This window comes from Babesia bigemina (assembly GCF_000981445.1).
Source record: "Babesia bigemina genome assembly Bbig001, chromosome : III".
Taxonomy (NCBI): Eukaryota; Apicomplexa; class Aconoidasida; order Piroplasmida; family Babesiidae; genus Babesia; species Babesia bigemina.
Genome location: NC_027218.1, coordinates 2,955,535 through 2,976,831, shown reverse-complemented (window position 1 = coordinate 2,976,831; position 21,297 = coordinate 2,955,535). Strand labels below are relative to the sequence as shown.

General features: G+C 47.4%; 4 protein-coding genes across 4 annotated transcripts; 1 reads left to right on the top strand and 3 right to left on the bottom strand.

Moving 5' to 3' along the window:
* Positions 1-1,182: 1,182 nt before the first annotated feature.
* On the bottom strand, positions 1,183-5,763 carry BBBOND_0312150 (Ribosome-binding protein 1; the record flags this gene model as incomplete). Its single annotated transcript, XM_012914044.1, has 1 exon — positions 1,183-5,763. One exon carries the CDS (start codon positions 5,761-5,763, stop codon positions 1,183-1,185), a length of 4,581 nt encoding a protein of 1,526 aa, XP_012769498.1.
* A 2,007-nt stretch (positions 5,764-7,770) lies between these two features.
* Positions 7,771-13,886, bottom strand: BBBOND_0312140 (hypothetical protein; the record flags this gene model as incomplete). Its single annotated transcript, XM_012914043.1, is given in 3 exon segments — positions 7,771-9,993; positions 10,052-13,821; positions 13,835-13,886. The coding sequence occupies 3 exon segments, from the start codon at positions 13,884-13,886 to the stop codon at positions 7,771-7,773; spliced, it is 6,045 nt and encodes a 2,014-aa protein (XP_012769497.1).
* Positions 13,887-14,974: 1,088 nt separating this feature from the next.
* Positions 14,975-15,166, bottom strand: BBBOND_0312130 (hypothetical protein; the record flags this gene model as incomplete). Its single annotated transcript, XM_012914042.1, has 1 exon — positions 14,975-15,166. One exon carries the CDS (start codon positions 15,164-15,166, stop codon positions 14,975-14,977), a length of 192 nt encoding a protein of 63 aa, XP_012769496.1.
* Positions 15,167-15,250: 84 nt separating this feature from the next.
* BBBOND_0312120 (hypothetical protein) lies at positions 15,251-20,641 on the top strand (the record flags this gene model as incomplete). Its single annotated transcript, XM_012914041.1, has 1 exon — positions 15,251-20,641. The coding sequence occupies one exon, from the start codon at positions 15,251-15,253 to the stop codon at positions 20,639-20,641; it is 5,391 nt and encodes a 1,796-aa protein (XP_012769495.1).
* Between the last annotated feature and the right edge of the window lie 656 nt (positions 20,642-21,297).

Sequence of the window (21,297 nt, the reverse complement as noted above, 5' to 3'; positions counted from 1 at the left end):
CTTCATCATGGAGGCGAAATAGAGCCGCGACGTGAAGGGGAGAGTACAAGCTATGGTGCTGTTGGACAGGCGTACTGATAGCATGCAAGCCGAATCTAGCGGTACCCGGTCATAAGACAGACTAGGCCACCAGCGGGTGATGCCGGATGCAACTACCAATGCCATGACATTCTCCGGAGGAGGGTGGAGCAGGGTAGGCTGGGGAGAAGCGACATGCCTCTCACTCCTCAACGCTTCGAAGGCGTCGTTGTACCGGAGGAGACAAACGCAGCTGGATGGATTGGCGTAGAGCTGGTATGCAGAATGTAGGGACGCATGTTAACGGCACTTTCAAGTTGAAGTTGAGCTGTGCGAATTATTTAATACAAGCACAAATTCTAAAGTGTTCCAAAGGGAAGTGGAGGTTTAGTTGTGAAACCGTACGAGTGCTAATGATTGAGATTATGAAACTTTGCAAGTACGTTGCCGATCGATAAGTCTGCTTATACGCCTGGAGGGGAGACGATGGGTTGCTGGGATGGAAGTGTCACTTGGTTATTAGCATGCGCCTTGCCACATGCGGCGGTATTGGATTGTCATAACGTGTCAGCGTCGTGAGATGTTGGAACCTGGTTGCCCCAGCACAATGTGGATGGCATAGTAGGAGTGGGGGTATGGGCATTCTGTATATTCAGTTGGTTGAGGATGATCGAGGTTTAAGGTGCGTTGTTCATGCTGTTTAGGGATCGTTGGCGAGTGAGCTGCTTGTAAACATGGCTAATTCGTGGTGTAAACGAGTATGTGGTAATAATCATGAGGGGGCACCTTGCGTGGGTCTCTGTGTGATGGCTTACATTGCCATTGCTCTTGCAGCAATTATTGGTTTCTCGGGACTCGTTTTCTTGGTCCTCCATATTTGCGCAAAAGTCCACAACCAAAGCCTAATGACAGTTTTGGATCAACTATACGATGAGTTCGCTGACACTAAGCCCTCACTACACTGATATCTCGTAAGCTCACAGAGCCCACATAGCCTTGGTGTAGCCATGCCACACTTGATCTTAATGTGATTATGTAGTCCGATGTCTAACATTATTACTTCACATATACTTGTCTGGGTCACCCTAGGTAACCATTGGCCGGAGTACGGAGTTGTCACAGCTTAATAGTTTCGACGGTGACCATGACATTGTAAGTTATGCGCTAATACTCCGAATAATCACGGCTGCACAACATATCATGAGGTAACACGTTACTGCTTATAGCGATTATTACCATTGTGTCGAGCCGCGCATCATGCTCCTCACCGCCGCAGCTGGGAGTGAGGATGGTGGAAATGACACTACCCAGTTGCGATGTCCTAAACAAATCCTTGTGTTTGAATCCCATCCTGACCCTGCTCTTGTGGCAGAGGTTGCACGGGTCGAAGGGGTGAGTCTCGAAGTCGGAGTCCCAGCCGTCAGTCAGGAACGCCTGGAGGGAAGATGGCTTCTTGGTCTCACTGCCATAGTGATGATGCTTCCACCCACCATGTGACTTTCCTCTATTACACTGCGCCTTCAGGAACTCCAACTGGTGGTGGGCGGCGTAGGCGTAGTCACGCAGCTGGCAGAGGAGGGTGCAGCAATCAGGCTCATCAGATTGGGTGGAAGAGTTAGGCTTTACAGTTTTGGATGACGCATTTGCTCTCCACTTAGGCGCAATGGATGTAAGTACTGAAGCTGCAAACATGGCGGTAAGTTGGAGTATGTCGAATACATCTGTGGGTCGGACGTATGAACCGTTGATTGAGAGTGCAAGCTGTGAAGGATCACTATACAAGCCGCTAAATGCCTTGTTAATACATTGTCTGAGTGTGCCATGATGCTTTTCATTCCTAAGCCCTGCCAGCCAAGTGAGCATCTCCCGGACAGTGCGAGGGGCCTGGGCGGGGAGCAGCTCTGTTTCGGGGATGTCGGTGGAGTCAGGTGTCGGTGTTGAGGTAGTCCAGGAAGAGATACACATTTTTAGTTCCGGACGGTGGATTTTTTCTGGATCGAAGTCTTGGGGTGGCGGCATAGACTGCTCGACGTCTGGAGGCGCGATGTTGAATGAGACTGCAGGGAATGGTGGATATACAGGGTCACGCAGTGTCTCAGTTTCAATATGCGTTGAGTCATCATCAAAATCCAACTCAAAGTCGAGATCGTTGTCTGGCAATTTTAGTTTTGGGACGTGGATGTCAATCTCAAATGGGTCTGAAGTTTTGCGTTGTTTGTACGCTTTTTCCATTTCAAAACGTATTGGCGGTGGATGTTCCAAATAGACCTTGGGAATATTGGAATCAAGGTTTGAATCGGGAACGATTGTTCCATTAAAATCCGGCATTGGTGGCGTTGGCGGCGTAATATGTTGGACTGCGGGGATATCTACATCGGATCTCAAAGGAAGCGTCATACTGATGCTGGGGGCCGACAAGAATTTGTCCATTGATGGGTCATCAAATGTGTCGGTGATAACAGGGGCGTGGGGAATGAGGGGAGGATGCTTATATTCAGGCATGCCAATGCCTGTTGGCTTCATACGAATAGGATTCATTGACGGTATCGGCGCCGGAAGTAGATGAATGGCTGATTTACTCAAAGTTTTGGGCGGATTTAGTGGGTAGCCTGCTGCCATCGCATACCATGGCGAAACTTGTGCAACGGTCTTTGGTGTACTTTCGATATCGCTAATGGTGATGTTTGTTAAGCTATCCATGTCATGGTTGCCCAGTGCGGGTGTGATTGGGGACTTAATTGAAGTGTGATCCTGTTGCACAGTGGGTTTCGAGGTTGGCAACGGTGGCATGCGACGTCCAAGGTTGGGGTCCGAAATGTGCTGCCCTGAAGCTTCAGAAACCAACGGATTGAAGTCTCCAAGAAACACTGGAATTACTTCGTGTGGGATTTTGGTTGTAGTAGCGACAGCTGACATTTTAGGTAGTTTGGCGTTTGGGAGTGGTGGGGCGGGAGAATCCTTTTTAGGGTAAGGAATTGGTACACCGGTAAACTGTAACACTGACGGATATACATTGCGAATGTCCGCTGGTATTTTGACTTGTGGAATTGTCCTCAGTGGATCTGCAAGTGCAGCGCCTAAGACGTCCGGTATGTGGGCAACCGTTTGATCTTCAATTTGGAGGTTGGTAATAGGGTTAGGTTTAGTTGTAGCGGCTAAAGGTTCACGATTAGCGTAGGGTGGAAGAGGCGGCAGGTGGTTTCGCCGGTTTGGATCCGGTATAGACTGAGATATAACCTCCGGAACGTCCGTGAAAGGTATACGATTGGTTGCATGTTTCGCAGTTTCAACCGGAGACGCTGGTTGGTTAATAGCATTACCTGTTGGTATGCCATTATAGTCTAAAACCTTCCGAGGAATTGACTTTGGTATACCCCTAGAGTCAGTCGCTGGCGCTCCAATAAATTCAGAATTACGGCGTTGAAATTCATTTCGCGCATATATCCGTCTTCGAGCCTCGTTGGTTTTTACAAGATCCTCATTTAGCCGAGATGCTCGAAGTCTATCTGGCAAAGGATGACCAATCGCAGAAGATACAGGAATAGAGGACGAAGAAAAGTTTGGATCAGGCGGTGGGTTCACAGCCACATGTCCATCCAGAGCAGAAATGGGCTGCATCTCTCGCCTGCCTTGATTCCCTCTCGGATCATAGTAATTACGACCACTATCAACACGGCCTCCGGTGTAACCAGGGACATTTTGGTTTCGGTGTAGATCGGCGGATCGTAGATTTGCAAATAACTGTCTTTGTAAATTGTTTTCCATCTGTTGTTGTATTTTCTTTTGTTCAATCTGTTCTAAATTTTCATTAAATTTATTCAGTATGGTTTCAATATTTTTCTCATCTCTGTCTCTTTTTTCTTTCAATATTGTCTTGTATACCTTCAATCGCTCGTCGAGTTCGGGATACACTATCCTTGTATCACCTGCCCCCTTAGCCCTTCCAGCTGCACCGCCACCTGAAACAGAATCCGTATCAGACGCTGCATTAGTGTCACCTGCACCTGCCTGAGCCACGTGATGACTTGGTTGACCAGAAACATCATAACCTGCCTGCCCATCTTGGCCCTGACCACCACCGGTACTAGGGGCACCAGATGATCCAGGGTCTGGATTTTGAACACTTGAAGTATGAGGTTGTGGTGTCTGCGCAACTAGTGAACTCCCAGGCTTTTCTTCACTATAACCGTTATTTTGATTTTGCCCTCCCTCCGTCTTCTTGCCCTGGTTCTGTGCTCCCTCCGCTTTCTTGCCTTGGTTCTGTGCGCCCTCAGCTTTCGTGCCCTGGTTTGGAGTCCCATCGACTTTAGGTGCAGTAGGCTTGGCGGCCTCGGTTTTAGTGGCTTCGGTTTTGACGGGCGGACTGTCTTTATCATCCAACGGTGCATCCTCTTCATCCTCGGACTCCTCATCCTCATCCTTTTCATCTTCATTTTTATCTTCTGTTCCTTGTTCTTTTCCTTTTTGTGTTTCTTCTCTATCCTGTAGTTTGCATACTTCGCCATTCAAAATTTGCACCAGCTCTTCCAGGCCTTCACTTTTATCTTTCATCACACCAATTACACCATCCCAATCCGTTTTCAAAACCTCATACGTATTGCTCCATTTGTTAAAGTCGTGGCCATAAAACGTGAATCCGTAGCGGAAGAAGTTTTCATTGAAATAGTTGGCAAGAGCTTTGGCGTGTTCAACAGACGAGATTTTACCTTTCTGAAAAGATCTACTATTAATACCTTTTAGGCTACTAATGGATTTAATTAGCGTCAATTTACTCAGTACATCATCCAAATTTGTTCTAAACCAACTCGCCATTTTTTTAGCAACATTTTGTTTATTAAGGTCTTTGAATAGGCGTCCGTACCCTGTAAAGGAAAACCGCTCGCCTTTAAAAATCTTTTCAAGAGGGTCTTTCAGTTGGGCACAATGTGATTTTAATTGATTATAATTGATGCATTTTTCTTTCGTATATAAATGACTTTTAAAATCATCCTCATCCTCCACTTCCGCAAATATTCTGCAAAAATCGCGCACCAACCGGAGGGCGTTGGCGATGTTCGGAGTGTCCGTTCCCTTATTACCAACTACCGTAGTAGAATAAACGTCGAGGAATAGATTTTCCTTATAACGATTCTTGTCCAGCAGATTTCCAAGGTCAGCTGCCATTGCAGAACCGACGGAATATCCACCCCCAGTATTTGGCTTCAGATCGCTTGGCTCAAATCCTCCAGGGATAACACCGTACTTATCGCCGTTTGGTGTAATGAGATATTTTTCAATATTAGTGGCATGTTTCATAAGTGAACCCGACGGCATAACCCTAGCCAACATTTCAACTTGCCCAATCATGTCATCAGCCCAATCACCGCCTCCCATAGCTGCGAAACCTTTATCAACATGATACCGCAAGTAGTACATCACGGCAAGCACCTTTGGAATGCACTCTAGGAGAGCGTTCAGGGCAGGTTTAGTGGTTTGAGGTTTATGTGTGCCCTGATCCGCTTTTTTGCATAGCTTGTGATGAAATTTTGACACTTCATTAAGGAATTGGAACAGTGCGTCTTCAATGCGCTGTCGGTCAACATTATTATACTTATTGTTTAGAAGCCTCGCCAGTCGACCAGCCAACTGCGTTCTCGCACCACTCCGTTTAGTATCTCGCAACCACTCCAAGAACTGGAGACAATCCTTGAGAGTCTCTAACTTGACACCGTGTTCCGTGACCGACGAAGTACGCTTAGCCGCCATCCTGTCCCCTTCTAATCACCCACTCATCCACCCTTACAAAACTCCACGTCCAGCCTCCAGGACTATGTGAACTGGGAAACACTTGAGTGATCACACCTCTAAGGTGACACTGCTTAATACAGCATGGCAGACTACTAAGTGCACTGGGTGGAAAGGCTATGAAGTGAACCGCAGAGTGACAACAGTACGCATCATATTGAGACAATAACACATCTAAACCATATTGCAAAGTCCATGACCCATCACACGAATCCTATAGACGTACCACTCACCTGAGGAGGGAAGGCGACAAGCCAAGGCAGCCATGCTGGAGTGAGGGGGTGGAGCGTGGTGACAATGCAGCAACTAATGTGAGGGTTAAGGGTGAAAGTGGAGAGGTCGGGGAGGCAGTTGGTTTGATGTTAGGTGGGCTGTGTGTCTAGGCAGGGACATCGTCAGGGTATCGATCAAGATCAAGGTGGCGATTGGAGGCACGGTCACGGTCATGAGTAACATAACGGCCAAGATTAGATTGCGGGTGGAGGGACGATATTCTGTGCAAGCGGATGCGGAGCGTGTCGAGGCTTTCGAGAAGGGCGTACAACAGGTCACCTCAATTGATATCGTTCGATTTTTAAAGACTTGTTCTATTGCATATCGGTAAAATTTTGAAACGTCTCGCTAATAACCTGACAGTGCATGATCATTAAACATTTAATAACACATCATTAAAGAAGCTTTGTGCCGTTAATGTCTGACACCATAAGCTAAGTGCGATAATTGAAATTGTTAGAGTTGATTATAGGTTGCGATGTAAGCCATACATTTTGCGGGCACAATAATCGCGGACTTTGTGGAACGGCCGAATGCGGAAGATGGTCATGACACCTATGATAATTATAAGGATTAAAATGAAGGCGATGATGTAAGGGGTGGCGATGGTAGCAGTGACATCTTCTGTGTGAGACCTAGCACTGGATTGAGCCGAAAAAACGGAAATGGCGCGTGCACTGGGAGTATGGCTATTGCAGTCGGCAGGAAGTATGCCTGTATTTTTACCTGCACAGCATGGACACGGACATTCACATCTGCGGTTGCTGCACTTTTTACATTGATTTGCACATATAGAAGGATCGCAATTGTAATCTGAGCTGAGACGTATGCTGTCCATGTTCAACGACGTACATGTAACGCACTGTCTACTACCACTACATCCAGCACAACACCAGGGACAGCAACTACATTTCCCGTAATAGTGACAACTAGTATCACAATTACACTCAAAACCCATCTTGCCATTCCTCTCAGTCACAATCAACCTGCACAGGTATAAACGACGTACCTCAGCCGCGGGGGCTGAGATCTCCCATCTGCTTTAAGATAGCAGCCAGGTAACGGTCATTCACAGCACAGCCAGTTACATCACTACTATGCAGATATCGAAAGTATAGTACAACCAAGATAAAGCATGTTGATACCATCCTGGTCGTGGCATGCAGGTCAACGGGCACCAGTAGCGCAGTCGACTCTATCCACCACAGACCGTACAACGTTGCCACTGTTTATTATAACCGTTATCACATTGGTGTCATAAATAGTATCTATATAAGCTACACTGCGTGATAAACATGTTTCTACTTCACACTGCCACCACCAACGCCACCTAACTACGTCGTCCACCGGCCACATCGGGTAACCACCACTAAATTTATTGCCTAACAACGCACATGATAAACAACTTGCCAAACAATCACGTTGCATACGACGCACTTTCACATATCACAACACGTTTCAACAGCCTACGTTGATGACCTATCACCCAACATCCCTGCCCACTAACACCATGGGAGTGGGCACGTTTAACGGGTAACTCACAACTCGACATTCCAAATCACGAACCCATTGATGCATGAACTACATCGACTACCGAATTGCTGAGTAGGTATTAGGTAATACATTTGGGTGAGTGTTAGGTTAGGCGGTGGGTTGCTGGGTAGTGGGTTAGGTGAGCGGTGGTGAGATGGTCTATCAAGGTTGCAGGTAAAACACTCTGTTAAGCTTGTTAACACGTGCAGCAGCGAGCAGTGATTGAGCGGCAATCCTATGACTTGACGGACTATGTAAATGCGATTTGATGTGGAGCAGGTCGAGGCGGATGACCATGATGTGGATGAGGTACAACACAGAGAGGAGCCAGAGGGTGAGGACCAGGTAGGAAAAGGGTTGCCTGATGATCCAGAGGAACTCATCACATTTTTCGAAGAGGTCTTTGAAGTACTGCGAGTTAAGGACACTACACAACTGATTGCGCAGGTTAAAGCATTTCGTTTCGTTGGATATCAGACAATGTACATCTTGGAATGTGAAACCATATTGGTATAATGTAGGACCAACTCCCTTGCATCCAACGATCGACTGGCATTTGCATCCGTCGCCAGGGACGTCTGGGTTGAGCATACCGTGCGCCCCTTTTTTGCAGGTGTCTCCTCTCAAGCAGCCAGTGCATCCCCAGTCTTGGCAGAATATCTGTAAGAATGCGTCATACAAACTGTTGAGTTGCTGCCAAAACGTCCACGGCAAATAAACAGACCACGACATGTATGCGTTGCAGTGTTTGTTGCCGAAGTAAGGATATGTGTCCGAGTAAAGAGTGGACAGATAAGGCCCGCAGTGATTTGCGCCTCTGCATCTAGTACTGATTGACAAGCTTGATACAGCAGCGTTTTTAGGTTCGGGATGACGGCCAGTATTATGAGTACCCCGTGCATCACCGTAAGCATTGCGTAGCGCATCAGTTACCTCGTTTGGCGATTCACGTAGCTCCATAGACACGCTTTTAATGGATTTGTTGATGGCATCTTGCAGTCCATTACCGCCATTATGCGACCATCCTTTCACAAAGGACAACGCGAACGCATAGTGTTCCGGCAAGCTGCTTGGGGGTCTGGGCGACAGGGAAAGCAGGCATGAAGCGACGCCTTTGTCGAAGAATTTGGTTAGCACGTTGCTTATGTCTTTACCTGTCCTTTTGCTTCCCGAGAAACCCTTGAACCCAAGTGGAGTGATACATGGCATCCCGGGTGTAGATTTGGGGCACGTCTTACATTCCGATTTACAGTCAACGCTGGTCAGTTGGTGAGGCAAGTGGCCGGGAAGGGAGTCACGGAGATATGACATGAGCGGTGATCTGGGACGGCAGTCGACATCAGTTTTCGAGTGGTCCTTGCATTGCCAACCGGCGGACTCGACGTCGCTGCCATAGGCGCAATGATACCAACCGTACTCCGATGCCAGGTTGCTACAGCGGCTGTGCAGGAATCTGAACACGGGGAACAGTCGACGCATCAACTCAAGCAACATGCTGAGACATGACGAAGGCGATGAGGGGATGGCAAATCCAGCGGCGTTACTGTGGTAGTCAACGGCGTAGGTTGTGTACTCATCACCGAAACCGACGATGGTAGTCAGTATGACTGGAGCGAGTGACGTGACGTGCATAACTGCGTCATGTAGATCACTAGGCGTGAGGTTCTGTGGGTAGGCTGCCAAGGATAGTTCAGTGAAGTCTTCGACTTCAATGAAATCGTCGTCAGCAACAGCAGCCTTCTTCTTCTCACGCTTGTCAAACAAATCACTGAAACTGTCTGTTATCAAGTTGAAATATACGGGATTGTGACGGAGACTCGTAAGCCAAATCAGAATTTCCGAGATGGAACATGGGCGTCGAGTCGACAAGGAAGCGGCGATGTGGCAGACATCGTAATAAAGGTTGAGGTAGCTGTGAAAATTTTCTAGCGCGTTTTTGGTATCTTTACCCTTGTTGTAAACATATGTATGGCTATCTCCAACCAGTTTTCTATGAATTTCGAGGCCCGTCATTGTACCCTTATTCTGCAGCTCACCGTTCTGTTCGGCGTCCTTAATTGCAACACGGTAACCGCATTTCTGCATAAAAGCACCGAGACTTCTACTCGAACATATTCTACTTGTAGACCATTTCGAATCACATTGCTCCCTCAAATACTTGAGGTCCTCACTCACCATCTCCACTATCGTCAGGCAGACCTTGGCGCAGTTGCGGCCCTCAGGGGTTAAATCGGTAACAGTTTTGGTGGTGACTTTACTACCGGATTCACCTGTTTTTGAAGGCTCCTTAACGGTTTTAGTAACAGTTAACGCAGTGTATTTTTGACCAGAGTACCTGTTCACGTACGCGTGGCCGAGTTGCTCGGTGAAGGCTGAGAGGCCGGACTTGAGGGGGGCGAGGAGGGGGGGAGGGGGAGGAGAAGGAGGGAGAGAGGGAGGTGACAAGAGAGTTGAGGGAGGTGAGTGAATTGACAAAATTATGGTCGTAGTTATATAACTTGTCTTTTTCGAGGTGATTAAGAAGTTCGACGAGTTTGTCGAAAATGGACTTGAGTTGAGGGGAGTAGTCGGCGGAGGGAGAAGGGGAAGCGAGAAGTCTTTTGATTTCGTCTTTATTGTAGACTACGAGAGGAGTGAGATAGGCACGGACGTGTTGCACAAGCGCAGTGAAATCCCCCTTAGTTGGCGGGTCTTTCTTAGGCACAGCTTTTTCAAGCTGACTGAGCAGATTATTTTTGTCGGACACAGAGCCTTTGAAATTGGCGGGAACACCACTCAACGTCTTCAGCATTCCTTTCAATCCGGTAGCTTTGTCATTGTCAATTATCTTCTGGATCTCCAAATGCTGCGTTTCTACTAGCATTTCCAAACCTCGCAGATCAGCATGCCGTTCGGCAGTGAACAGCTTTCGAACACCTCCAGTGAGGATGGCGAATGATGATGTGACTTGTTCAATAAGTTGGGTTTTGAGTGTTTCTATGTCGCTATCCAATGTCCTAAGTGACGTTTCCAGGGTGACTAGGACGGCTTGTATAGCCTCATTTATAGAGTCATCAGCTTTAGCAGCGGTAACGCCAATTGTATTGAGTTTGTCGAAGAGATCATTGTACAGCTGATGCATAAGCCTTTCCGCGTCATCACGACATTTGTCAACCGCTCCAGGCACTTTGTCGAGCTCCTCAATTTTGGTAAGAACGACTTGGATATTAGTGGTGACGCGTGTCACATTGGTGCTTCGTAGCGATGCGATGCTGCTCTTGATTTCAGCAAGTTCATTCTCGATCTTATCATTTTTCAAATGATCGAACTGCAGCTGAACAGTTTTACCGGCTTCCCTAATCGTTCTACACAATTCAGCAAGTTTGGTCCTTACCAGCTCAGCTCCACCTAAGATTGCTTGTCGAGCAGCGGAAGCATCCAAGATAGAATTGCCAACAGCACCGTCGACGCTGTTAAGTTTGCTAACAACTTCATTCTGTATCCTATCGTTCAGCACCGCAATACCTTTCTTGACAGCGTTTTGGAGGAGTTCTCCAAGTTGGGATTGAACTTCCGATCTCTCAACCTCCGTTGCAATTGCATCATCAAGCTTGTCGTCAATTTCAGCATCCTTTCCAACGGAATGCAATGAAGCTCCAACGTGGGCTGCAGCACCGCGTTGTAAAGCTTTATGGAGATCTACTAATAGATCTTCCGTTGTCTGCAAAGCGACGTCCACGTTGCCAATATTGCACTTTTGGAGTATCGCTCCTAGCTCGTTTGCTGCTTCACTAGCGGCGGACGAAAGAGCCACCAGTGTTTGCTCGACGGCGCGATTGAGATAGAAATTGGGGAATGTATCAGAGCTGCTAATTCCCCACGTCCCAGGTGTGTCTATCGCCCGGACAATGTCATTCGCAACGCTACCAACGCCGTTTTCAATATTAGCATTAAGGCTTTTAGCAAAGGCTTCACATATACTCCTAACAGCTTGCAAATCTCCCACAATATTTTGCGTTGTTCTACCTGGAAATGTCAATTCATGCCCGCCGTAGGCATACGCCTGAAGGTGTTTAGTAATTGTATCTTTAATTGGCTTATGCAGTGCTGAATCCTCTCCGCTGATTAGATGCTCCAGGTTACTGCTTTTTAATTTATTTCTGGCTGTGCCACTTTGCTTCTCATCCTCCACATACTTCTTAAGAAGTCGCATGACTTCAGCATTGTGTTTCAAAATATCTGCAATCCAATCATTCAATACCGTATTCGTGAAATCGTTCTTGTTGCTGAATTTCTGAGCATACTGCCAAACGTTTTTCTTCATTCCTTGTAGGCCCACATCGTTCGAGAGGCCTTTTATACTTCCAACTTTTCTTCGAACTTTTTCCACATAACCCATAATGTAATTTGTAACATTACTCTTAAGCGTGTTTTTAAGGGCCCGACTATCTAATTGCCAAGCATCTTTTTGAAATTCACTCGCATCATTCGGTACGTTAATTTTGTTGTGTAGCTCGCTAAGTTGTTTTAAGGGCCCAGTCAGCCCATCTGCCCCTTTCACTTTGGCGATCTCTTCATCTAGTCGTCCTTTTACCGCCATAAATTGCTCATTGAATGTACCTGTTTTTTTCTCAATCTGCTCTGCAGCGTCGTCAATTGCTTTCTTTCTCTCACACTTATTCGGATTATCAACTTCATCGAAAAGACTTTGCAGGTCTGTTCGTTTTACGTCATCAATAATCTTATTGGTGTCTTTCATCCACTTGTATATCTCGTGAACATGCTTATGCATTGTATCATCAACATTTTCAACCGCCAGTTTGATCATCTGAACTTGATCTCGTAACTCAGACTGCTTACTGCGACTTTTTGCAGGATCGACGTCCTTTAATGAATCTTTGATCTTTGTGAACATATTATGAATTTCATTTCGTGTGCTACCGGAATTTCCCAATGCACTGTCTAATGATTCTCTTGCCTTCTTCAAGCAATCATTAATGTCCCTAATATGATTGATGCTTCTTACTTCTAAAACCGTGACACTCTTGCGCATGCTGAAAAGCTCAGCTCTCATGGTCTTTCGCAACCACTCACAGCCATCCTGAATTTTTTTACGTATATCACTTTCTTGTTGTTTCAGTGCCTCGTCCACATATATTGCCTGACCCTGCAACGTCCCATCCATAGACGATGCCTTTAAAGCTTTCGCAGCTCCTACAATGACGTTCATTTCATTATTTATTCTGCTCTTCAGTGCGTCATCCAACTCACTAATTCTTTCATCATTGATTCTACTAACCTCATTTGATATCGTTTCAACCGTATCCCTCCAACCTTCCAGCTGAGATTTCAGGTTATCGACATTCTTCGATTTCACAATTTCTGTATAACCACCAATTAAGTTATTGCTTAACGTTGTTATAGAGTTTGTCACTGCATTTGTCTTCTTGCCAACTTCCTCTCCATACCCCTCCAACCACTCCTTCACCGCGTCGACAGACTCCGCAAGCCCAGCACGCCCGGAGCCAATTTGTTTATTTACCTCTTTTAGTACTGTTTGAAGGTTTGTTTGAAGATTATTATCATAAGTTGTCACTTCATTTTCGTTTTTCACCGCTTCAAGCACGCCACTCAAAAATCCCATCACCCCGTCACACAGCCTGTCCAGGTCGGAGTACACAATCCCACTGCCGTCGTAGCCGTTGGAAGTAGAGTTGAAGCCGAGGAAAGTCTCGAGGCCGACACAGAGGTTGTTAAGGATGTTATTATGATTACGTTTATTAGTGTCAAGTTGATCAGCAAATTCAGCAAGCTTCTGCACAGTCTCAAGAGACGCCACCTGGGTAGGAAGGGAGTCAAGGGACTTGGAATCTTTTTCAGTGAGGTAACCATTATTGGCATTTTTACGCTTTTCAAGTTCATCTTTTTGCTTATTAAGCTCCTGAATTTTGTCACTAATTTTCGTAGTCCAACCAGTGGATGAGGGAGATGATGGAGAGACACCAGATGAGGGAGATGGAGTAGAGGGAGGGGTAGAAGTACCTTTTTCATCAGGACATAGGCTATAAAAAGCATTACTTATAGCCTCCTCAATCAACTTTTTCAAAGCTTGAGACAACTTGGTAAGACCCTTACCACCCTCACCATTCCCATACCTAACCTGGATCAACCAGTCGATGGACTCACGGAGATTGTCAGGACAGTCCGTTAGTTTCTCCTCATGCCACCATGTGTCTTTATAACCAACGTAGGGAGCAGTTAGTTTGTTCAATGGGATTATCTGTACTTCCGTTCATCATATTGTTCCTTCGAATTTTTTACTGCCCAAATTGGGACGGTGTTGTATGCCATCTGGGTTTTTGACTCATCAACCAAAATATAATCTATATCATTCATACAGCACAATATTACGTATGCGAAATTCTTAACGGAATCCACCGATGCCTTTAATGTTGAGGAGTTGCTTCTGTCACTGCCTCGCCACGTTGGACAAGATTTGTGAGCCCATAGAGTGATGGCACCATGCGCTTTATTACAGTTTCAGAACATAGAAAACGATGTTACACGCTACATTGAGTCATAGTGATATTTTTGGATTGTCGTCTTTTAGGTCTCCTTAAATTCAGACACCCAACATATAGCTTTATGGGATAGGCGAGAGAAAACAAGCAAGTGATAAACACTTGGATGTTTAAGTTCATGCATATGGTAAATACTTGGGAAATGGATTGAGTGGCCAGTCAGTCGAACACGTTCAATGCCCCTCAGCTCAATAGGGGGTACAACAGCATTAGGGTCGGGATGTGAGGAATTTTCAGCAAGCACAGTTCCATGTTAACATCAGAAAGATATTGCAAACGGAACTGTCGCCTGTGGATCGCGTGATTAATGAGTGAGTTGGGTCGCCAGCTGAAGCTGGCAGTGTCATGGGTATTATGGTGCAATGCTGCTGGAAGGTGACTGAGGGGGAACGGGAGGCGAGGTTGTCGCTGTAGCAATATCACGCATAGACATAGAACTGCAAAGCATGAACAACGTGCGTAGATTAATGCAGCAATTTATAATATGCACCCCGTTGGGCCAGGGCAAAGTGGGGTAACGTTCGCAATCTCAAGTGGTCATTGGGGTGATGCTAAAATGAGGCACTGGTGTCTACCCAGCCGACAGCGGCACGCTGCATCGCGGGTGCCCTAATGTTCGCAGAACGCCGATGTGAGATGGCTTGGCGGCGTCACAATGCGGAATGAGGGTAGGCATCCTATATTCCGCCCGGAACCCTCATGGAGTGCTCCGTGCTCCAGCCGTTCATGCCAGTCACGATACAATCTTTCCAAATACATAGACCTACCGCCTTCCTTACTCAGGTAGGTGGGATGGTGGTATCGTTTCAGTCTTTGATGTTGTCTGCGGAGGGGAGTGGACAAGTGATTGGCTGCGGGTCCAAGCTTGTCGCGCTTGCTTTTCGCACCATGAGATACTTCTTTGTGTCACCTTTGCGCTTTGTACCCTTGTCACCTAGCGCACTTCGCGGCTTGGATAGGAGGTTTGTAAGGGGAGTCACCTTAGAACTTTCATCCATGTAGTGTCTCCTGTTTAGCAGAATCCGCACGTCAACCTCGGTACGTTGTGATTGTATCTTATTAGATCATTGGAAGTGGTCAGGATGGCTAAGCATGGAGTCAAATTAGACACTCTTAAGGACTGTTTCCAGTTCCTTCAGTGGTTGAACGGCCCAAAAGGCCAAACTAGAAATGTGATAACTGAGTTTGTTCAAAGGTTGAGTCCGTATTATCAATTTAATACACAATTAAAGGGGCAATTGCAAGTTCAATACACTAAGTTTCTTAAAAATGTCTCGCTGCTATACAAAGCATTGTCATCTAATGAACATATTACACGGCGCACTTATACGGTCAAAGCAAATGATATTGTCGAATCTCTTTCAGAATACGTCCCTAAGTTCCTCGCTGCATTATATTACTTGCAGTATCGCGTTGATACTGAGTTCGGCAAAGTTGGAGGTGGAGATTGGGCTTCAAAGTCTCCAAATTCCGGAGATTTTCAGAAGTTTTTGACTACTGGGAATGACATTATTGGCGGCGGGTTCAGTGCCGGAGAGCTTAAAAATGTAAAGGGTAGCGATCTTGTTAAAGTATTGCGTGAAATTTTAAATAAATACGGTGCTAAAGGAAAGCCGGTGCATGATCATTTTCGAAATGTTATGTTGACGACATTAGGCAAATCGTTGGACGCTGGGAATACCGGGAACGCCGTCTTTCTTCTGCCCTTTTTTTGCGAGTTGGTTCTTGAAGACTCCGGCGGCACTAAGTACAAACCCTCTATGGAAAAAGGCATTGGACCTAAGACAATATGTTGGCAAGATTTAACAAGTCATTGTGTGATGCTGAAAGAAACCATTGATGCACTGATGAGAGCGGGATTTTCTGCTACCGGTATAGCGTTTAGACCTAAGGAGGATGTTAAATTTGTTACAAAGGCCGCCGAGTGGTTTAGAGAAAATTTGCTGAGTACCGCAGACGTCTTAAAACGCATGATACCTCAGTCAATCCGCTCGCAGTTGAATGAACTGCAATCGTTTGCCAACGATAAACTCTATCCCCATGGGTTCATTTTCGACGGGAGTAAACAGAGAGTGTGGGCCAAACCCAATAAACTAGATGAATGGAATCCTATATTTCAAAAGTTCCTCCAGCTAGATGAAATGCTGAGGAAACTTAAAACGATTTTGGATGGTTATAATTGCGGCGCTGCGCCCTTGGTCACCAAAGCCGAGGCGGCGAAGCCGACTGCCACTAAAACTGAGGCGACTAAAACAGAGGCTGCGAAGCCTGCTTCACCTAAAGCTAAGGTAACATTAAATCAGAATAATGTTCAAAGTGGAGGAAATGCTTCAACTTCATCAGTTGGCAAACCTTCATCTCAGCCTTCCGGTGGTACAAGAGAGCCAGGACAGTCTGTGCCTCAAGGTGATCGAGGCCAGCAAGGGACTGGTGGTTCAGAATTTTCGAAACCTGCCGCTTCACCAGCAAAACAAACTGTTCAGCCGCAACAGCCCATTCAACCCCAACCAGCACAACCCCCTCAAGCCACTCCCCCTCCAGCCCCTGCCTCCCCTAGTCAGCCGGGTAGCGGGGGTGGGAGGCCAAATGGCGGTGGTGGTGCGGGTCAGAAGGCTGGTGGATCTCCACAGCCTGGACAATCTCAGTCACCGAGTGTCCAAGCTTCAGGCCCTCCGTCACTTGGTGCCTCTGGTACCGGTGGTGGTAATGGGCAGGGTAAGCAGCCGGGGTCCTCTGTTCCTGGCCCACCAAGTGGTAAAGATCCCGGTTCAAAGGGCGGTGGTACTACGGTTCAACAATCTGCTGGATCTTCATCAACTAACCAATATCAAAGCCCTCAGTCACCTGGTGCCTCTGGTTCCAGCAGTGGTAAGGTGTCTCCTTCTGGGTCTGGTCAACCAGGTGGTAATGGGCTGGGTTCACACGGCGGTGATCCTAAAAGTACACAGATTCCTTCGTTGCCATCCCCTGCTCCACCTCAGCCTCCAGGTGTTCAATCTTCAGGCGCTTCGTCACCTGATGCTCCTGCTCCCAGTAGTGGTCAGGGCCTGGGTGACCAGGTGGGTTCTTCTGGCACCACTCAGCAGCATGGTAGAGGTACATCGCGAAGTTCCACCAACGTTGCTACTACTACGTCCGCTGGTTCGGCTCCTGGTGCAGGTGGCGGTGGAGGAGTTGGTGGGAGTAATGGGAAGGGTACGGCAGGGAAGGATCAGGGGTCCGGTAAATCCCATGATCAAAAGCAAGACGAGAAAAGCCCACTGCCAGCCTGCAAAAATGGTGAACATCCATTCACTAAAAGCGGTGAATACAAATGTTTTCGAAAACCTACGACGAGGAATTTAACCAATACATACGATAACGTTTGGGAGGACGTCAATAAAATAACACAAAATAGAACAATTCAAAAGAATATACAAAAAAACAAGGAAAAGCAAAATTTACCACCTCGAATTCCACCCACCCTTCCAACTCATCCCACCCCTCAAATTCCACCCAACCGTCACACTCCACCTAGCCGTCCTGCTCCCGGGCCTACTACTCAGATCCCGTCTACTCCTCAGCCGCCCAGTGGCAGCCCTGTTAATCAGCGTCCGCAGAATGTTCCACAGCAGAGGGACGTTGGACGGGGGGCTACGGATGCGGTGCCATCCGAAATCACAGGTACAATCATAAAGGATACCGATACAAAGAAAAAGTACGATAAGATAGGACGCAGAGTGGAAACCGAACAACAAGTGAGAAAGTGGAACAGGGAAGCCGAAGAGTCGAAGGTTAAAGAACAAGCAAAAACATCATTTGCAATACTGAAAGCAAATGCTGCGGAAGAATGGAAAAAGCAGCTAGAAGAGGGGGAGCGCAAGAAAAAACACGATGATGCAGCAGAGAAAATGCAAAAAACATTGCAGCAAGGGGATATAGAGTTGGAGCTCAAAAGAAAAGAAAAGCAAAGAAGAATGGATGCCGAACGTGAATACCAAAAATCCACTGAACAATATAAGCGCCAACTTCTCCATGGAATGGATGTTGATACAAAAGTTCTAAACGAACATCCCAGGAGACCTACGTATCCCGATGCGGCAAGAGTGGAAACTGAAGTTGCGAGGCGGAATGCAAGGGAGGACCCAATGGCCACGGCGACGCCTATTCATCCAGATAAGCAGCCTGTTGATCTCGAAGGAGATGCCACGCCCGGCTCTAAAGGTATTCCAAAATCCACTTTCCCACCTCTGTCTAGCAATATTGGTGTTCCGATGAGTTACCCGATCAAGCCACCACAAACCAAAAAGTCAAAAACGACGTCATATGAGCCGGAACTTACAGTTACCAATATTCCCGATTTTAACATGAAACATCGTTGGTTACCCCCTCCACCAATCGTTGCGCCGCCCACTTCACTTCCTCCCCCCGCGGCACCGCATCATTCAGCTCTCCTACAACATGACCATACCTTACAAACGATGGCAGCCAAAAGTAGAGACCCGAATGCATTTGTCTCAAAAGCCGAAGGCACCCCTATTTCGGCACCTGATGTGCATTCGTCATTCATTCCTACGGTATACGTAGAGCCTCCACCACCAGGCGGTTTACAGATTGCTCTGCCAGACCGCCCTTCACCCAAAGTCGATGACCCCGAGTTCTTCATCGAAGTCGCCAAACATACATTGCCAGAAAACAACCTTGACTTTGATTTGGATTTCGATGATGAATCAACCCATATTAGGAATGAGACACCGCCTGACCCCGTAGATCCATCATTTCCTGCAATCTCATTCAATATACCGCCTCCGGGCCCAGAGCAGTCAATGCCACCACAGAATGATTTTGATCCAGATATTATCAGTCGCCCTGACCTTAAAATGTGCACTGCCCCGTGGATGACTCAGACAGAAACTGGAGACTCCCCCGACATCCCTGAGACGGAGCTGTTCCCCGCCGAGGCCCCGCGCAATGTCCGGGAGATGCTTACTTGGCTGGCTGGGCTTAGGAACGAAAAGCATCATGGCACACTCAGACAATGTATTAACAAGGCATTTAGCGGCTTGTATAGTGACCCTTCACAGCTTGCACTCTTCATCAACCACGCAAAAATCAGACCCGGAGATGTCTTCGACATACTCCAACTTACCGCCATGTTTGCTGGATCCGTGCTCAATTCCATCGCACCTAACTGGAGAGCTAGTGTCCCATCAAGAACTGTGCAGCCTAAGTCATCTGACCAATCCTATGAGCCTGATTGCTGCGCCCTCCTCTGCCAGCTGCGTGACTACGTCTACGCCTGCTGCCACCAGTTGCAGTTCCTCAAGTCGCAGTGTAATAGAGGAAAGTCACATGGTGGTTGGCAGAATTGTCAATACGGCAGAGATCTCAAGACTCCATCTCCCCTTCAGGCCTTTCTTACCGACGCCTACGACTCCAAGTTCAAGACGCACCTCTTCGACCCGTGCAACCTGTGCCTCAAGAGCCGTATCAAGATGGGATTTAAGAGAGGGGATTTGCCTAATACATCGCAACAGGGCAGTGTCATTTCCACCATCCTCTCTCCCAGCTGCGGCGGTGACGACCTCTTACTGACATTGTCCTCCTACCTCAACTGCATCACCAGGCGGACGCCGCGCACCACCGGGGAGCTCGTCTCCTTCTTCCATCATTTGGGCAATTCGCTTCATGATATGTATTCAGATACATTGTTGCCACTAGGCACTGCACTCGCCAAGTCACATGCCGACTGCCCTGACTGGGACCATCTTGGTCGCCACGGCCTCCAAGCTGTCAGTGGCATCCGAGGGTCCGAGCCTCTCAACTTCATATCCAAAAACAACTCCAGCCACGACAAGGACCATCCCCGTACCCTGTCCACACTGGTCAGCTGCGGCAGTGACCCTGACAACTGCCATCCACGTATGTCTCCCATCACGTACCGGGCTTACGCAATGTACTCTCATACCTTCGCCAACACCTACCTTAGCTGGGCGGTGTACCTGCCGGACAGACTGTGGGAGTCACTTCAAACATTGCACTATGAACTCAATAAGCACGACAGCAGCAAGTGCACATCCCTCTACCTGTGTTCCACTGCGCTGCCCCTCCTCTACACTCACGGGTTCACGCCGCCGGAGGGCACATTGCAGTTACCACTCAAGTGTTCAGATGTCATTGTCAAGCTGCAGGAAATTGTCAACGGTGGGCCTATCGCAACCCTCCTGACCGCCATGGACAATTTCCTCTACGGCATCCGGGAGCCATTCATCTTCACCCTCGTCGCACTGTGGTCCACCGCATTGCTGGTCCTCGCCAACACAATGTTGTACCACTTGGACGTGCTCCACATCCGGTCACACCTTATCCGCACCAAGGCCTCCCATCTCATCGACGTCAAGGCCTTACTCACCAAAGGCCGGAAGATGCTTTCACTTTACAAGGACGTCGACTACTTCGACGAGGACCCTATTGGTCAACTTGTTATTCGATAATCATTACCTCATTCATCTAGTCATTACTTGCCTAGTGATGGATCGCACTACAGCACTAGTGGTTGTTTGTGTTACTGCAGCATCTATGGCACCGTGGTGAGAGGAAAGCGTGACTGCTTGCAGGCATAACCAGGCTCATGTAGCTCACATAATGGATGATACAGTGTGGTTATTTGAGTTTTGCATTGCCCATGACATGCATTTACACAGTCCCACTTTGTCTGTAATGTGGTACTCGGATTATTAGCCACTAAAGTAGGCAGCTGACAAGTGCCGTGCTACGTAAAATTTAGCATCGTGTGTTCGGTGAGTGGCTGGTATGGTAATATGACGTGCAGCGCTGGGCAATGGATGTTGCCGGAGCACACGTATGTGATGGCCAGTGGACGGCGTAGTTAGGTGGCCTTGGTGGTGACAGTGTAAATAATATGCATGTTAACCAAGTAATGGGTTTCACGCAGGCGCTCATTAAGACACAAATGTGATGACATTTAGCAGCTGATGTGGCAACGTTGGTCGGTCTGTGATGGATGGTGCCGGCTGCGCAACTGGTCCCAGCTGACCTGCATGCCACGGACAAGGCACCAACCACATGCGTTAACTAAGCGCAACTTCAATCGTGACAGCAGCATAGTCGTGATGTAACTGACCCTGCT